This window comes from Hirundo rustica, chromosome 6 (genome assembly GCF_015227805.2).
Source record: "Hirundo rustica isolate bHirRus1 chromosome 6, bHirRus1.pri.v3, whole genome shotgun sequence".
Classification (NCBI taxonomy): Eukaryota; Metazoa; Chordata; class Aves; order Passeriformes; family Hirundinidae; genus Hirundo; species Hirundo rustica.
The window spans coordinates 55,842,021-55,860,388 of NC_053455.1; the positions used below are offsets into that span (position 1 = coordinate 55,842,021).

Genomic DNA, 18,368 nt, shown 5'->3' on the forward strand with positions numbered 1-18,368 from the left:
TGCCTTAAATGCATTTAACAGAGACCAGAATTTCTCATCTCTTGTTCAATGACAAAAGTTCATTATTTCACGGGGTCTCTGCCTACCCACACAAATAAGCAATCAGGCCCAAAACTCTATCAACACACAGCTTATTTAAATTTTATTTTTTGTTTTTAAACTCAAGTGGTCAACTTTTCAACTTTGACCATCTTTCACATGATTTACTGTATTATCCTTTGCTAAGAGAAAAATCTAAGAAATAAATCAGAAGTCCTTCATTTCTGCAACTGAACTGCAGTTACTTGAAACTCAGACTTGTGGTATGAAAAGAAAAAGTAGGAGAGACTAAATAATTAAACTATGGGGAGAAATTCAGCTGATGTCCTTACTAAAAGATGATAGGAAGCTCTTGTTTATTTAGTAAAACAAACAGCACTTTAATTATGGACACAAAGAGTATAAGGATTAAATACGCAAGATTTATGTTGAACAAAAGCAAGACTATCTCAAAAACATTCACACACCGCGATTCAACCCATTTGTTTAATCCATTCTACAGGAATAGCTCTTCTCTTCCAAAACTGCCAATCATAAACTTGCAAAATGCACCTGGGAAAAAGAGGCAGAACAAATTATTCACTTCTTTATATAATTTACTGTTTGATCACTAGCTTATTAAGAAAGGAATTTTGAGTGAGTCCAAACAGCATCTTCATTAATACATTAATCATAATTTACAAAGACAAAATAAAATGCATCTTTGTCCAGAGAAACAATTTAATATTAATGTGTAGAGACGAGAAAAGTTTCAACTCCAGCTCCTCTTTAGGGGAGCAATGAAGAAGCAGAACAAAAGGAAGTCTGGATAGAAATTAAGTAGCAAAAACGATCTCAGCCACCTGAGGAAATGAGAGAATGGTGAAATAATCAAAGAAAGCATCACCAAACCCCTGTGCCTTAGAGAAGAAAATGTATGAGCCACAATACAATTAAGACGTCCCCTTCTGTTGTGGAAGCCCCTTCCAGTGTGAAAGAATGGAGCCCATTCCAGCTGTTTATTGCTATTTTAATTGCCTCATACATTTATGGAGAAGGTTGTTGAAGGCCCTGCCATCCTCCACGTCACACAAATTCCTTCTGTCACAGGCACAGCAAAAGCCACTGCATTAAGTCCCTTCTCCCAAGACATCTTCTAAAATTTAAAAAAACAAACAAACAAACAAACAAAAAATTGCTCCCCAAGATCCAGACGCAAGGAAACTCCAGAAGACTTTTCATACTCAACTCTGCAATCTCCAGATAAAAAAGAAATAATGGCAATAAAGAATTTTATAGAAAGCATCCTCAAATCATCTTGAGCCAGGGCTCAGTAACCTTCTCCAACGCACTCCAATAGTTTTGTATGAATGTGACAACATGAGGTTCTCCTAAAGCACAAGTCAATTAATTGCTTGCTCACCAGCCCAGAGTAATACAGATTATGTTCCCAAGAAGGGACTCTCACTAAGCATTAGTTTGGCATCCACTGTGAAATATTTTGCCTTTGATAGAAATGTCAAGAATTGTATATACACCTGAGATGGGGTCACTGAAACTATTCTGCTGGAAACAAGGAGGGATCCATAAACCAAAAAGAGACAGAATTTGTACCACTACTCCTTGCTGGAACATTCCCTGTAGGGAGACTGCTGAACTAAATTTTCTGCATATTTACTTAGGCAGAGAGACTATTCAGGCAGCTTGTCATCACTGATCTTAGTAACATTTTTCAGAAAAACTTCTGTCTAGTCTACAAGTGTTATTAGAACCAGCTTTTACAGCACAGCAAAGAGTGACTGTATCCTCAACAGAGCAGTGGCTTTGCATCACACGTGGAATTCTCTCATTTGGACTAAAAGCCCCAAAACTTTCATTTGATTACTTCTTCAAAATCAGTAATATTCACTTCACTCTTTATATGGGTGTAATGGTCGTTTACATTTGGTCAGAAATTGTAATCATTGATCATTTTCCAGAAAGTAATCAATATAAATCAATATAAAAAGAACAGCACAATATGCAAGAAAAAAATACATGAAAACCAGTAAAAATGTGATCTATTATGAACCCTAATAACCATTCCATCTGCTTAGATAAAAGCACCTCTCTCAGTTAAAGTTGCCTTCTATTCACCACAGTAAATAAGTTGAATCTTTAAGATTACATGTCTAACGAAAACTTAAAAATCCCTTTCTCACTGTAAGCCTACAAGCAACTCTCCCACAATCACAAACTAGTTCCTTGCGGATCAACCAAATCCATACCAAATAGAAACTGCCTGTATCACAGCAACAAACACAAAGTTTACAAGTATATCTCCAGAGCTACCACAGTAAGTGCCAAGCATAATAGAAACATCAATATCTTTTGCATTAATGCACGTCAGAAGCTGCATCGCTGCTGCAGCTGAGCAGCATTAAAACACAGCCAAAGCTGTCAGACTACTGCTACATCACTTCACCTACAAATAACTCACAAGCTCGATTCGGGTGGAAAACGAAACCTTTCCGAGACACGGCTTTGTCTTCTCTGCTTTGATAACAGATCCTCAGCAGGAACATTCCAAATTTTAAATGAAAGTGGTGCAGGAAAAAGCTGAGAAGCCAGCACACAGCTCCCTCTACTGTGAGCCGGGAAAGCAAATTGGTTAAGTCCAAGATCTCAACTCCACAGAGAAATGGGTTACTGATGCAAACAAGAGAACACAACAGAAACAGCTGAGCTAAATAGAAACCCCAAACCTCAGAAAGCTGAGATAAAGCGGAAACATCAGGGCTTTGGCTCTGCTAGAAGACAGTATCACAGAATCAGAGGATGGCAGAGGCTGGGAGGAGGTCACTCATTGAGTCCATCCCACCCCCAAGTGGGGACACTACTGCCAGCTTTCTGTATCTCCACAAACTGATGCTCCACAACCTCTCTGGGCAGCCCATGCCAGTGCCCAGTCACCTCCTCAGCAAAAAAGAAAGTTTCCTTACATGCAGAAGGAACCCCCTGTGTTTCAGTTTGTACCAGTAGCCTCTGGTCCTGTCACTCCAGCTCCTTTATGTCCTCCCCTCATCAGTGAGGCTGCCCCTCGAGGCCAAGAACTTTTGTCCTTGCCCGGTGACCCTAATTACCAAACCCAAACGGGCTCATTTCACTAATCAAAAAGTAGCTAACCAAAACATAACAAAACTGTATCAAGAAAAGCCAGAAGCAGACTTTCATCGTGCTGTTAGAACGTTTTGACGTGATTTTTACCCTGCATATATTTGGGAGCACATGGTTTCAAATAAACCAATGTCTGGTGACAGTTTTCCAGAAACCATTTTGTGGAATGCTCACATCAGGACATTTATGAAGACAACTCACAACCTAATAGTCTTTCTCATGTCAAAAATATGTTTGACCTTATTAAACTCGCTGCATCTAAAAAAATTTTGAGCAACTGACAATGCAGGACTTTAATCCTGTTAGACGAGCAGCATTTTCAGTGCCTACAGTGGGAGCTGACAGCACTGGGCCCATTACTGAAATCAGAATGGGTGTTTGTGTTCCCTTCAGCCCTGGTGACATTTCTCGTCCCTTTCAAACAAATACAAAGGCAACTGTATGTGAAGCTAAGCCCTGAAAGGTTTTAACTGACCCTTTGTAAGCATTTTTAGTTGAATAACTTTCCCAAAAAGGTTAGAATATTATGACAGTAGACAGCTTCACTAATTACATTTATAATTACTTTTGTTATTTATGTGTTATTACAAGTGTCTATGATTATTTCTGACCAATAGCCTAGTGGTCAATAACCAAATAATTAAATTATGTGTAGGCTTTCTTAAAATATTTTTGAAAAACCATGCCTGAAACTTAAGTTTCATTCTGAAACATAACAACTCACATCTATAAACAACAACAACATCTATAAATCTCTCCCTAAAATCCTAGTTATTGTGTTACTAAACCCCTATTTTTTTTCATGTTTCTTGCTTTTTCCCCTACACTGCCATAGGATATTCGCGCCAGAACTTTATTTTTTCAATTGGAAAAATCACTAGCAGTCTTCTGAAGAAAAGCAACAACTTCAGCAGAAGTCAATCAGTTAAATTCAATTTTTAATTGAAAAGAGCTTCACGATAAATATTTAAAAGTCTCCATCATGTCTTAGCCTTAGCTAAAAATGAAGTGATTTGTGTATCTGAATTTGAGGCACATTTAAAATACTCTTATAACGTCATTAAAATAGTAATGTTAATTCCAAGTAAATATTTACTTGATGATAGATTTGTCAAACAGCATAATATAATTTGTTATATCTTTCATTAGACCAACCAATTTAACTGAAAAAGAAGGCATTTCTCCAGGAAGTTGTAAAGAACACCAGGGTGTACCCAAAAAAAACCCTATCTTTTTCAAGTACGGCCTGGTCTAGAAAAACTCTTCCCTCCTGCATGTACTGTGTGGAATAGGATACCAGATTTCTCCAAGATACTGATATGATTCAATTACTTGTTGACATGTTTATTGCTGAATATCATAGTCAAAGCCCTTTGATGTTAGCTGTAGAAAACCAGTAATTAAAATGTTACCTTCAATTACTTCTAGCAAAAAAAATGCTACTCCTAAATCAAGCTACCTGGATAGAAATTTAGTTTAGAACAAACATAAGAACTTCAAATAGTTTTGTATCAAGGACAAATCTATACCATATGATTCAGGATATCAAATAAACCATTGCAAAGAACAGACCAGATGCACACAGCTCCGCATACCCTTGATGAGAGGATTTGTAATTCTCAGTTTCACATTTATGTCATTTCATTATCAGATCAACTGCTAAATACTGCATGAGAAACTGAACAGTAAGAAATTTATTACTTGAATCGTGGTAGGATATATTGTCTTGGTTCTGAAGTCCAACGCAGCAGCGCTCAATGGTGGAGTTACTTCGTTCAAGGCACGATAGTCCACAGTCAATCTCCATTCTCCGTCAGACTTGCGCACAGGCCAGATGGGGCTGTTGAAGGGTGAGTGGGTTTTGCTGACCACCCCTTGGCTCTCCAGCTCACGGATCATCTTGTGGATGGGGAACACGGCATTCTCGATTTGTCCGATACTGTCGGCGGTGCACCGTCGAGGTGGCAACTGGAACTCATTGCTCTTCTACCTTCAGGAATCCGACTGCAGATGGGTTCTCCGACAGTCCAGGCAAAGTGTTCAATTTCTTAATGCCCTCCGCCTCCACAGCAGCTATTCCAAAAGCCCACCTGAGTCCCTTAGGGTCTTTGTAATAGCCATTCCGGAGGAAGTCTATGCCTAAAATACACGGGGCCCCTGAGCCAGTCACAATTGGATGTTTCTGCCACTCCTTCCCGGTCAGGCTCACCTCGGCTTCCAACAGAGTCCATTTCTGTGATCTCCCCGGCAATGGAAATAGGTTCTGTCCCCACATATTCCGATGGTATCAGTGTACACTGCGAACCAGTATCAACCAAAGCTTCATATTTCTGTGGCTCTGATGTGCCAGGCCATCGGATCCACACCATCCAAAAGACTCAGTTTTCCAGTGGAAAAACCGGACCCCTTGTGTCCTTCAGTCCCAGTTTCTATCTAGCTGGGAACAGTTGGCTCTTCCCCCACTGTGTGGAGCATCTCCCAATGGGATGATGGAATGTGTCATGTCATTGGTGGGCCCTAATGGCCCATAATCAGAAGATGTCCCCCTGGAGGATGGAGGGGTGGTGAAAGAGATAAGGAGCACTGCCCCACCTGGTTTGAATGGCTGGGCCATTATCAGAAGGCACCCTCCTCCTTCCCCCCTGGAGTAAGGAGGATAACATCTCCCAAAGAGCAGCTTTCAACAGATGAAATAGAATACACTTTTCTAGGTTACATAATCCAATACATATATTTGCATCCAAAGTCCTCCTAATCAAAAATAGGTAAAACGTATTATTCTTTATTATACTGAAATCAATACCTGAACAGTTGAAATGAATACACCACTATTTATTTGCTGTAAAATAATCAGTATATTCAAAATTTTTTAAAAAATCACTGCATGAACATCTTAGATATCATCATCTTGGTATCATCTTCCTTTTGTGAGGAATAAACAGTTCTGGTTCAATTCAACAGCACCGTATTTAATTTCTCCAACAATATTTTACCAAACATCACAGCAACAAGTGAAGTTCTAAAATATAGGCAAATAAGTTTACTAGCTAGTATGGCCAATAATTTAGAGATATTTTTAGAAGCAAGTGATATAAAATAATTTCCTATCTTCCACATCTCCTAATATTTTAAATTATATATCTACTATACCACATACTGGTATTTACCTGAAAGTGTTGATGAAAGTAATAACTTAATTGATGGTTCCATCCTTCTGAGCATCTTCACCACACACACCTTGCTAATCAAAGCTATTTCACCTGAAAAAATACTTCACAAGTAGGAAAGTTACATGCAAAAGATACTTACCGCTCTGCCATGCTAAAAACTGCATATACTTGGGAAATAGTCTATTTATCCCAAGCACTTGCTGCACCCTTTTTCACTTTTCTTTTCTATGATCTGCGTAACAAACCAGAACTCAAGCACACTTCTAGTCATTACCTATAGCATAGGTTTTCACACATCCATTTACCTGTGTATCCACCCTCACTGGCCACCCCTGCCAGTCCTCAAACTAAGAGTTGGAGCCCCAGGCTGAGCTCAGAGAGACACACAGGGCAAAGTCACAGTCTTCTCCAAAGCAGAAGATGGCACTGTCCTGTTTTCCAAATGTATAACAGCCTAATGGTTTTTGTTACATCTCAATAATAAATAAGCTATACTGGTTTTCTGTCACATGGTTTTGAAAAACCTCCACCACACCTGCACAAGCAACCCTGCACACACAGACGGAAGACACAACTTTTTGCTAAAAGCTGCACAGTCAGAGACATTTGGGTAAGCACTGGTGAGAAAGCTCTGATGGCCTCTCCCACTGGAGTCCTACTGCACTGCTCCTCCATCTTCAGAGCAGGGGTGAGTTCCAGCAGAGAGTTTGGATGGGGCTGATCCATCACTCTCAGTCCACGCCTGGAGCCTTCTCCTCTGATATGGGCAGGGCAAGGGGATGGATTCACATCCACTCCCATATGTGCAATTCCAAAAATCTTCTTTCCCCCTCTATTAACAGCGATATACAATGCTGGCATAACACAATGGAGATTATCTGCTACTTGTACAGCAGAGTTTCCTCACACAAAGCTGTTGTTACAACACAAAAGAAGTTCCCACATTGGCATGCAGGTATTTTACTTACACTTAAATGCACCACAGAGTCCTTGCACGTTCATGCCCTTGCACGGGAGCTGTCAGCAGCTATTTCACAGCTGGCACCACCCACTCTGAGACACTCGGGTAGGAACTCAGGGCAAGGGTTGAGTAGAGGGGCATGCCACAAAGCCATGAGACCCTTTACAAAGTAATGGTAGTTCCTCCTGCCTTCCAACAAATAGCTACTAAGTATTTTTGTATCCTTAATTTTATCTAGATAATAATCTATACTCTTTTCTTCTAAAATATTATCTCTAGTTCTTCACTGTTTTATAAGCACATACACAATCAGAATGCAGAATTTTCTGTTAACATCCCCACCAGCTAAAAAGCACTATAGTCACCCCAGATTGTAAGTTACATATTCATCAAGTACCTCTTAACTGCAGCGTTGTTGAGGTCATAAAGTAAATATTTAACTACAGTCATCATTCCTCCAAACAGTTCTCCTTACTTCACACATCAGAAGTTTCTGGTTGTCTCCAGGGAATTTCTGATCACTTCTGCTAGTGTTATCCAATATCCCCTCTTTATACTCTTTCCTGCTTCCGTATACACAACTCACTCCAGCACTTAAACAAATACTACAATCCAAAATCTGGAGTCATGCAAACACAGACACAAATCACTGTCAGTCCCTGGATTTCCTAGTAGCAAAATCATTCCATTCGTGTATCCTGAGAGTTTTCTTTAGTGTGCAGCTTTCAACCCAACCCAGCCTATCCCAAAATCTTTCACATAGTTCATGTTCCCAGCACACAGTATTAAACAAATCCTTACAGCAAATGTGAAGCACTTAATTGCTTCTATCTTGTCCTTTGGAGAAGCCAAAAGAGCCACAGATCCATGTGCTCAGCCTGGCCTCTGCTCTGGCAGAGCGGTGGGAGCTCCTGAGTAAGTCTGTGCCGGTGCAAACCAGCCTCGTGTATTTCACGGAACCACTTCTGCCCCTTTCTAGCCTGTAAGGTTAAGGTTTACCATCACCGGCAAAACAAAACAAAACAGACACTGCAAAGAGTAAAATGCTCAAACCAACCAAAACCGGAAACAAAACCAATAAAATAATTTTTTTAAAAAAAATTGTTTTCGCTTGCATAAAACTGCTGCTGATACTTTCAGTGGCCTGGCTCGGAAAGCTCGGTGGAGCCAAGGCCCTCTGATAGTAGATAAACGCTTGGTTAACCGGGGAGCAGCAGCACCTGGCTGCCTCGCCCGGCTGGGGAGGCACACCCTGCCCCCGCTCTTGCTCAGCCGGCAGCCTGCCGTCAATCAGCACACCGTGAGCTTTCCTCCGGGGGAGCAAAACCCCGGCCAGCTTCTCAGCACCGCAGTTAACCCAGGGCACGAAACGTCCGGCTTAACAGAAGAGAGGGTTGGCGGGAGCAGAAAGGACCGGCTGCCTACGCCGCACCAGGGTCCGGCAGCGGGCTGAGAGGTCAGGCAGGTGTCTGGAAACAAAGCCGAGGGAGAGCCACCTTGGCTGCCAGCCCCAGCGCACCCCGTGACCTCTTTCGCCCAGGCTCCAGGGGCGTTTCTGCCCCAGCCCCGGCTGGCGCAGCCCCTGGGGCGGGGCGGCCCGGGAGCAGCCCCGTGACTGCACCTCGCCCTGCCGGGAAGGGCCGGGACAGGAGAGGCTGCCCCAGCACCTGATCCACTCCGATCCCACCGCACAGCCCGGGAGAAGCTGTCCCAGCGCCTGATCCACTCCGATCCCACCGCACAACCCGGGAGAAGCTGTCCCAGCGCCTGATCCACTCCGATCCCACCGCACAGCCCGGGAGAAGCTGTCCCAGCGCCTGATCCACTCCGGTCCCACCGCACAGCCCGGGAGAGGCTGTCCCAGCGCCTGATCCACTCCGATCCCACCGCACAGCCCGGGAGAAGCTGTCCCAGCGCCTGATCCACTCCGATCCCACCGCACAGCCCGGGAGAAGCTGTCCCAGCGCCTGATCCACTCCGATCCCACCGCACAGCCGGGGAGAGGCTGCCCTGTGAGCCGCTCCGCCCGGGTCCCGCCGGGACAGGTAGGGCAGGGCTGGGAAGAGGGATGAAGTGCTCCTTCTTCTGCGGGCGCTCCCCGGGACCTTGACCTGCTCCCCCGGAGCAGTCCGGGGGTGGCAGAGCGCTTGTCCTGGCCACAGGGGGGCCCGGGAACAGTGGGGCAGCCCTACGGGAGCGCCCGGCGATGTCCCCGCGTGGTTGTTTCAAGTCCCCGTCGCCGGCGGTGATCGCGGTTTTATCACGAGTGACTCCGTGCAGAGTTACGGGTTTATTTCATGCCTTTGACAAAACGGGCTTTGTACCTGTTCCCGTCGGGGAGATTTTATTACCTCCTCCGGCAGCAAAGGCGTAGCTCCGCGGTTTCAGAGCCTACCTGAGGCACCGTGCGGGGGCTCTTTCCCCGTGAATTCGCCAGAGAACGGGGCTGTCTCTCTGCTTGGCCGGGAGAGGAGAGCAGGAGGCGGCGAGAGCGGCCCCGGTGGCATGTGCGGATGTTACACAACGAGAACTCCGCAAGAGACAGGCAGGACCAGTTCGGGTCGGTGTCTCTCTTCAAGGGACCCATTAGCCTGGAGTGCGTGTAGGTGCTTGCGCTGGATGACTTCACGGGCAGGATTCACTCAGGGTTCATCACTGACACTTCAGAGGATTGCGCCGTCATTCTTCGTTAGCTCACGTTCGTTTCTGTCTGGCAGATCCCCGGCCATGTTCGCGTTTTTGGCAGTGCTGTGTCAACTGCATGTGATGATGTTCGCGTTTCCTCACTGCCCTGGGAGATTAAATAACTTGAAACAACCTCAGTGGAAAGACGGTAACTTAGTTTAGACCTGACTTTGTGCTTTCCAAAATTGTTTCTAAATTCGCTTTGCTGGCTTCTTTAATTGTTGTTTGCTTATGGGTTTTTTTTGTTTGTTTGTTTTTTGTTTGTTTGTTTTGGTTTTTGTTTTTTGGGTTTTTTTTACTTTATGGGAAAAATTAAGCTGTTCTATGCTTAATTTCAGGTTATTTTAATGTCTTTTGCTGAAATGATTGATAACTGACTTTCGTGTTCATTTCAAGTACTTCTCAGATCCAGTAGTAAGTGCAGATTGAGACAACTGAACTTTTTCCAGGGCTTTGGGATTATTGCTGTTGATACAACCAGAATCCTTTAAGTAACATCAAAAATTCAAAAAGTTCAAAACCTGTGTTAAGACTGTGTTGTTTTGGTACAATTTGAGCACATCACAGTTGTATTTGAAAATTGCTTTGTATTTGAAAGGGTTTATTTGTCTTTCTGAAATTCATATTTTCTCCCAATACCAGACCCCCGTACAACACCTGGAAAGATAAGCATAGTGCTGCTTTTGCAGTTCTTCCCTGTGTAGGGACAGAAGTGGAGAGGAACTCATATAAAAACGAATAAGTTCCCCAGAGGGACTCAAGTGTTACTAAGCAAAGATATGAAATGTTTAACATTTTAAGCACCAGGGCTTCAAAGAGGAATTTCTAACTTAGCTGTCCAGTCTTCTCAGTGGACAAGGAGGGCTGAAACCACTAGACAGGCTTTTAAAAGTCATTACATCGAGCAGGAGGCTCCTTCAGGGCAGTAGGTGGAGCAGAAACCATGGCTAGCAGAAAAATGCTTGCGACAGATGATTTGTTAAAATCCATATCGCTCTGGGCATAAAACGTCAGGCTGCCGCTTTCCTGTGAGAACTCTCCTCACAACAGGCCCAGACCACTCCTCCTTTAAAGACAGAGTTGGAAAGAGAAGGGCCAAGCCCTTTATCCAGTAATTTAGCAAGTTGCCAAAGGTATGGGGTAGCTGCATTGAGAGGTCTCTGTTCAGCATTTTCTGAACAGCTTTTACCAGCAGAGCTGCTTTACCGAGCAGGTTGTGTGGTTGCATTTTTAATCAAATGCTGGACATCCTAAAACTGCATGGATTATTTTGTCAAACCAAGGACTGCAGAACTGCATCCAGGTTAAGACACAATTCAAATCCATCTGTTTCATTGTTCAAATACTGTTCTAATCACCAGGTAGTAAGTAAGTTGGAGATGGAGACATGGAGACACGCGACAAAGTGGGAAAAGTGCAGATAAATGGATAAAATTCTTGAAAAGGAAAACATGGTCCATGTATCCCTGGGAATTGAGGGTTCTAGGCTCCAGGCAGCTTGCTTATGCATTCCATTTTAAACAAAATGCATGAGCTCTCTAAGTTAATTCAAAGGACAGCTAATACTACTTGCATAGTAAAGAGGGTGGTAAAGAGTGAAACACTGCTGAGCAAAACTGAAGATCTCTGCTCCAGAAGACTGAAGTTACTTTTGCAATTTACACTGAACCAAGAATATTGATTATTTCCCCCTCATGTAATTATTTTTTTTTTTTCCATGTAATTCCTTTTCCACTTGTGGATTTGAGGGAGTTTTGACTTTGGCTTTTGGTTTGCTTTGGTTGTTGTTAAGTTCTTTTCTCTGGTTACTCTTTAGGTATAGTATAAATATTTTAAGCTTAGATTTTCTTACAATTGCTTTAAAATAACAAAAAATAAATTCAAGTGCAGATGTGTAGCTACTTCAGTACAGAGTGTAACAGTATGTAAATTATATAAATATATGCTGTCATATTCCTTAAATACACTATAATATTAAAGCCATAAACAAAAATTGTAAGTTATGCTGCAGTTTTCTCAGTTTTCAGAGAGCAAAGTGTTACGAGATACCACTGCAAGATCTAACAGTAACTATTAGGGTGAAAATTCCAGAGCGATGTCATAATCTTGCCAAACAGGCTAACAAGAACACAAAGCTAATTTGTAGCTGAATAACTTTATCCTGAATCTCATCTCCTTTTTTAGCCATCCAGCTTGGTATGTAACAATGCTGTTTCTGCATTACACTTGCAAAAATAATCCTCTAGTCATTTTGCTCAACCAAATGGCCTGAATTTTGTGGACACAGATTAGGCTTTCACTAGAAACCTTGTTTTGTCCTATAACTTTTTTTTTTCCTTTTCTTTTCTTTCCTTTTATTTTTATTTTTTTAAATAAGAAACTGTAGGAGGAGCAGGCTAAAACTTGACTACAGAAAATGCCCAGTAAGGAAATACATTCCTGTATTCCAAGGCCTTCTATAATTCCACTCACTGTTCTGGAATCTCACCTTACATCTTACTCCATGATGCCTCATGGAACACAAAAGAAGAGAATAAGTAAATATCTTCAGAAATTAATGTTGTCAGTAAAATTTGTATCTTGGGCAAATTTAAAACAAATAAACTTGGCAATATGGCACCATTACATAAAGCTTGGTGCCACGATTCTGAAAAGAGAACAATTGTAGAATGAATAGGAATCTGCCGACGTGATTTAAAAACTAAATTCTGTAAATAAAATTTGGTACTCACAGATATCAGAATATTGATAAATGTATATTTGGTTTTTTCTTTCCCCACCCGTGCCTCCTCCCTTGCCTCCTTCCCCCACTAGGTCAGGGTGTCGCTTACTTTGGATCTGACTGAATTCTGCTTTATGTGACAATTACTTTGCTCTTAAGAGCTCCAGTAAAAACTGATGCTCACATCCCAGAAAGGGTCACACCAAAATTTGAGCAACAGTTCTCATGACAATCAAATTTTCTTGGGCAGGGTAAGGAATAGCTGAGATGGCTTATGAGAAAGGCAAATATGTTTACTTTATGTTACATAGTTAGAAAATATAATAGTGAAGAAGACCTTTTAGGAGGAAACCTTGATATTTCTTTTCTCTTGTATGTAGCTGAGAGATGTTAGGGAAAGAAACCATCCCCGTGTGCTCCTTTAAGATCTTTACCATTCTTTTAAAATACCAAATTTAGCCTTCCTAACTTGTTTTAAATCAACTTGATTTTTCTTTTTTTCATTAGTGTTCACATCTGCAAGGGAGGCCAACTTATTCATTGGACGACATCTTCTGAACAACAGATTTGATTTTGAAGCATTCACAGATGATAACCTGGAAAGGGAATGCTATGAAGAATTGTGCAATTACGAAGAAGCAAGAGAAGTTTTTGAAGACCCTGATAAAACGGTAGCAGTTCAAATTGAACTTAATATAATGAGGGAGGTTCTTGGCTAAATTACTTTATTTTTGTACACAAATTATTATAACATAAATTATTGTACACATATACTGTAACTCCTTTAACACAGCACTGAGAGATGACTAGTTATTTTGTTCTAAAAGTAGATATCCCAAATATATGGGGTTCTTGCTTTAGATACATAGTGAATGCACTTGAATATGTATTGTTGTCTTAAAGACTTTAGATGTGAACTTTAATTCTGCAAACAAATAGAAATGAAGCTTCAGAAGTCCCACTTGCAGATATTCTTATATTTTCAGACTTCTGGATTTTTTAGTAACTTCTCAGTTTTCCAGTAACTTCTCCAATTTAAATGTTTCACATGCTCTCTGTATTAATTGGCTGATAGTGTCCTTGTGTCATGACAAAGAAGTGGTTTGTAGGAGGGCAGTATGGAGTAAATCTGCAGTTCAGCTATTGCTGAGTATTCCTAAAGCACCATATTCCAACTCCCTACCTAGACATAGCTGAGAAGAAACCTGGTATATATATAGATATAAAAAAGAAACAATAAGAAACCTTTCAGCTCAATAAAGGAATGTGGGGATTGTCTGAAGACTGGTTGCTGCACATGCAGCAAGAATCTGTGATTCTAGGTGTGCTCTGCAGAAAGAGCAAGGAATACACCCCTGTTCTAAAGGTGAAGTGTTAGCTAGCCACTGCTAACACTTTCCTAAGAAAAAGGTCAAATTGTTAAACTGAAATCTTGCTGAAGTCTTTTACTAGGTAGAAAAAGTGAAAGTTATAATTCAACACATTTAATGCCTGATGGCCATACAACATAAAAGTTTCTCTTAAGTGAATCTCACAATTTTTCCTAGCTGATATGAATTCAAATACTCATGCAAATGTCGGAATTTTAAGAACTTAACTTTGCTTCAAATACTGTTTTGTAGGGATTTGCAAAAAAATAATTGTAAGCATTTTTTGGTGTCAGAATATACCCTAACTTCTATTATAATCAGACAGAAATATGAGGTAACACTGGATGGTTAAATACACTTTTTTCTTTTACCAACTGGGATCTGAGAAATTTTAATACAAGTTGTAGAAGAAAAATATCCCACAGCAGGAGTTATTTCTGTATATGCCATTGTTAAATTCTGCCTAAGGTACCATATTAAATATAAGTCAATAAGCCTGTCACTTATGTATCTCATATAAACCTGATACTTTTTTTGGGTTTTATAGATGGATTTTTGGAAAGATTATTCAACTAAAGGCCCTAGAATAAAAACAGGTAAGTCATCTTTTTACTTTTGTATTATATTGCAATATTTTCTGGTTGTTATAACAGTACATTCTTAGTAGATCATGCATTCAGTTAAGGAAATCAGAAACTGTCTTTTTACTGAATATCACTGTGAACTGTACAAATTAATTTTATTATCGATATTATGTATATTTAATTATCTGATATGATAAAACTGAAGCATCTTAAAGTGGGATCCATTATGGGTCTGTAGGTAAAAACGATAATTTCCTTGACCATTTCTTTATTACACAATTAGTAAACTTTGCAGTAGTTCTGTGGCTTTTCTCTGTGGTTTGGTTTTGTTTTTTCTCTCCCCATTTCTTTAATAGTAATATATAAACAGCCTGATTTAGGCTTGGAGTAGTCTGATCCCAGATGTTTAATAAAAAATGGTCATTTGGACTTGAGGAACGATCTACAGCCTGATCAAGGTCACAAGTACATGAAGGAATATTTGGAAGGCATTAGAAGACAGGCATCTCAACAGTTTCATGTAGAGAAAAGGGGATATCGACCCCCTTTTGCTCTAAGCTGACAGTGAATGATACTCTTGGGTTGTGTTGGACACATTTACAGCTTCTTACAGCAAGTTGGACGTTTGAGGAAAGAGCAGCCTGATAGCAGCACAAAAGTAGTATTTTACAGTGTGAACTGCAGACTGGGTAGGTGAAAAGAACACACAACGAAAATCATCAATGTTTTCTCTCCAGGTGATGATGCACAACAAAAGATTAACGTCACGGGACTGCTCATCAGCCTGGTTACTGCTGGAGTACTGTTGGTTATAATTGCGCTAATTATCTTCTACTGCTGCAAGAGCAGATGCAAATCAAGGCAACCACCAACGTAAGGCATTTCACTGCTTAAAAAACACAAACACACACCAAAACAAATTCTTGCTTAAAAGTAGCATTTAAAAATCATTGTGGGTTGGTCTAACTGTACTCTCGGAAAATCCAGTGGAAGTTCTAGTTCTTACTTGCATAGAAGCAAAGTTAAGTGAGCACCAGCAGCAGTTATGCTGCAGTTAATAAGGCAAAAACATAATATTGCACACTCAAACCTTTGGGTTTCCTTTTTTTTTTTTTAAATCTCACATGTGTGTGTTCTTGGTTTCAAAATATTCTTACTAAGATGATGGAATCATTTTAGTAGGTGGGGGCTTTCAATGGGAAGTCTAACGTGTACTGTTGGCACCTTCAAATAAGCTGTATGCTCTTTATGGCATGTGCTCTACCTCAGATGTGAAGTAGTTGTAGGAGTTGATGATGAAGCAGTTTGGAGGAAATGCTTTTTTACCAGGTCTTTACTCCTGAGTGCTCCTTTGTCCTAAACTTGAGAGGAATGTAAGAGGAATCTGTGCTTTCTCTTCCCTATAAGTTTCACATCACTCAGCTATTCTTACCCTGTGGCTTGGAGAGAGTATTTGGCTTCTGGTCTTTGTGACCAATGAAGGCGTCTTCTCTCTTCTGGGCTTGTCTGGCTTATTTTATGACTAATACTTTACCTCCTTGCTTCCCATTAAAGAAGTTTTGACTTACCTGCTGCTCCCTTTGTTCAGGTCCTTGTATTATGTGAGAAGCAGAAGACGTAATTCAGCCAACATCTTCAGGAGGCACGAAGAGCTTTCTTTAAACCCCGTTCCTCTCCGAGCTGACGATTCAGGACTGCCCACTTACGAGCAAGCGGTGACCTCAGATGGACAGCACAGCGTGCCCCCGCCCCCTTACCCAGGGCCCCCCAGAGATGCACGGCTGTTTCAAAAGTCCATGTCTCTTCCAGGCCCCTAGTCACAAGCCTCCTGCTGGGGTGAGGGCAGGTTACTGGAACACAACATACTTTTGAAAAAGTGTGTGCTACCTTGCATATTGCAAGATGCTTTACAAAAATGTGAAAGATCTTTTGGATGACTAGGAATGAGTGAAGTTCCCATTTGGGAAAAGAGGTTACCTGTTACCGGCTGCAGGAGTGTTCTTTGCACAAAGTCACTGTGCTAAGAGCAAGTCTGGTACTGCTGCCCTCTTCCATATGAGCCATCCCAACAAACTATTGATGTTTTCATCAATAGTTTCATCTTCTTTTTCTTGAGAAAGAACAATATTTTAATTGATCATATTGACACTTACCATTTTTTGTGTCTTAATACTTTACTTAATACTTTAAACCTGCAAGAAGTCTTTGTTGTCAAAAACCAAACTTGGTCGTTTGATATATTCACTTCCTTGCTGGGTGAATTTTCTATTCGTTCTTGTAATAGACTTGAGTGCAAAAATTTTTTCATGACTTGATCTTTCAAATATATGGTACTGCTACTGGATTGCACTGGTTTGTTTTAGACATTGCTAGTCACATGACTTAATTTGTTGGATTTTTATCATCATAATTTTGCATCAAAAGGAAGCATTCATTACATGGCACACTACCAATTCACACAAAGTATACTTGCATCAAATTGTTTTGATGTTCAACAGTAAATAAATACCAGGTCAAAGAGAGTAAATAGAATACTGTGGGCCAGTGGATGTTCAGCAAAAAGCTAGAGAAGTGTCCCTTGTTAAAAAGCTACCTTGTTTTCACAGCTAATGTTTCTTTCATAGTTTAAAAGCTGAAATGTAGAGACATTTAACTTTCAAAGCAAAGCCTGAACTACCCCCTAGGAGCACTTAAGTAAGTGTGTCTTGCACTACAGGGATGACAAAATGATACCTTTAAGCTGAATGAAACATCATATTAGATCAAAAATCAAGAGTCAAGAACTTCTGGGAGTTATTGGTTCACTTTGTCAAGACAGTTTCTGTATCTACAGCTGTAGCCACCATTAATTTTACATCTTATTAAAATATCAACCCCCAGCATTATGCAGCCTATGGATCTTGCTGAGGAAATTGCTGCCCACCACGGTGTCCCTTGGTCTCCTTACTATAGCAGATGGTCTCACAGGAAACACGTCAGGCTGCTTCCTTGTTTGACAGTGGCTGTACAATTATGGCACACTAAATTAAGGTTTTTAAGAAGAAACAAACCCCTCCTTTTCCACCCCTCCTTGAGTCAATGCTGACAACAGCAAATTATATTTCAATTTGGCACCTACAATCCACTTATAAATTAAAGGATTAAGGGTTGAAATCATTATGTAATATTTCACTGAATCTTATTGTTTTAACATAGTAAAAGCTACAGTGCTATTGAATGAGATGCAGAAAATTTGTCTGAGATTTTCAATCTCTAAATGTCTTTGTAAAAATGAAAACACTTCAAATCTTGGAATATAAAGAGGGTACACTGACAGTGCTACACGATGAAGTCTTGTCCTTTGAAGAACACATGCAATGCAGTTGATAGCAGTGCCATTGGGGTTCCTGTTCAAAATCTTCACCATCAGATTTGGCTTTTGGGGAGTCACAAATCTCTCTCCAGCTTCTTCTGTTGAGAGACGGGGGAATCTCCGTGTTGGGATTCACTTTTGCCCTACTTGTAAAAACTTGAATTGAACTCGAATTTTGAATTTCTTGAAGGTCTGTTAGACTGAAATAAATGAATTGTGTGAGGTCACTGTTGCAAATCAAAATATGAGGTTACAAGAAGCTATGCAATCATAAGCTGGCCAAAATATTCTCCCATATTTCCCTTTCATTTAGCCAACAAATTTTAATTTTTTTAATGTGCATTTTGAGC

General features: G+C 40.7%; 1 protein-coding gene and 1 long non-coding RNA gene across 2 annotated transcripts; one reads left to right on the forward strand and one right to left on the reverse strand.

Moving 5' to 3' along the window:
* Positions 1–426: 426 nt before the first annotated feature.
* On the reverse strand, positions 427–8,449 carry LOC120753947 (uncharacterized). Its single transcript, XR_005701293.2, has 3 exons — positions 8,107–8,449; positions 1,064–1,174; positions 427–591 (listed from the first exon to the last, which is right to left on the reverse strand). It is a non-coding gene; the product is annotated as an uncharacterized LOC120753947 (long non-coding RNA).
* A 173-nt stretch (positions 8,450–8,622) lies between these two features.
* PRRG4 (proline rich and Gla domain 4) lies at positions 8,623–18,005 on the forward strand. Its single transcript, XM_040066865.2, has 6 exons — positions 8,623–9,350; positions 10,023–10,138; positions 13,220–13,383; positions 14,630–14,678; positions 15,404–15,539; positions 16,255–18,005. The coding sequence occupies exons 2-6, from the start codon at positions 10,033–10,035 to the stop codon at positions 16,481–16,483; spliced, it is 684 nt and encodes a 227-aa protein (XP_039922799.1). The 5' UTR covers positions 8,623–9,350; positions 10,023–10,032; the 3' UTR covers positions 16,484–18,005.
* The last annotated feature ends 363 nt before the right edge of the window (positions 18,006–18,368 follow it).

Coding starts and splice junctions, on each gene's coding strand:
- PRRG4 (XM_040066865.2), top strand. CDS start 10,033: ATGTTCGCGTTTTTGGCAGTGCTGTGTCAACTGCATGTGATGATGTTC. Junction 10,139..13,219: donor ACAACCTCAGTGGAAAGACG/GTAACTTAGTTT, acceptor TTTTTTCATTAG/TGTTCACATCTGCAAGGGAG. Junction 13,384..14,629: donor TTGAAGACCCTGATAAAACG/GTAGCAGTTCAA, acceptor TGGGTTTTATAG/ATGGATTTTTGGAAAGATTA.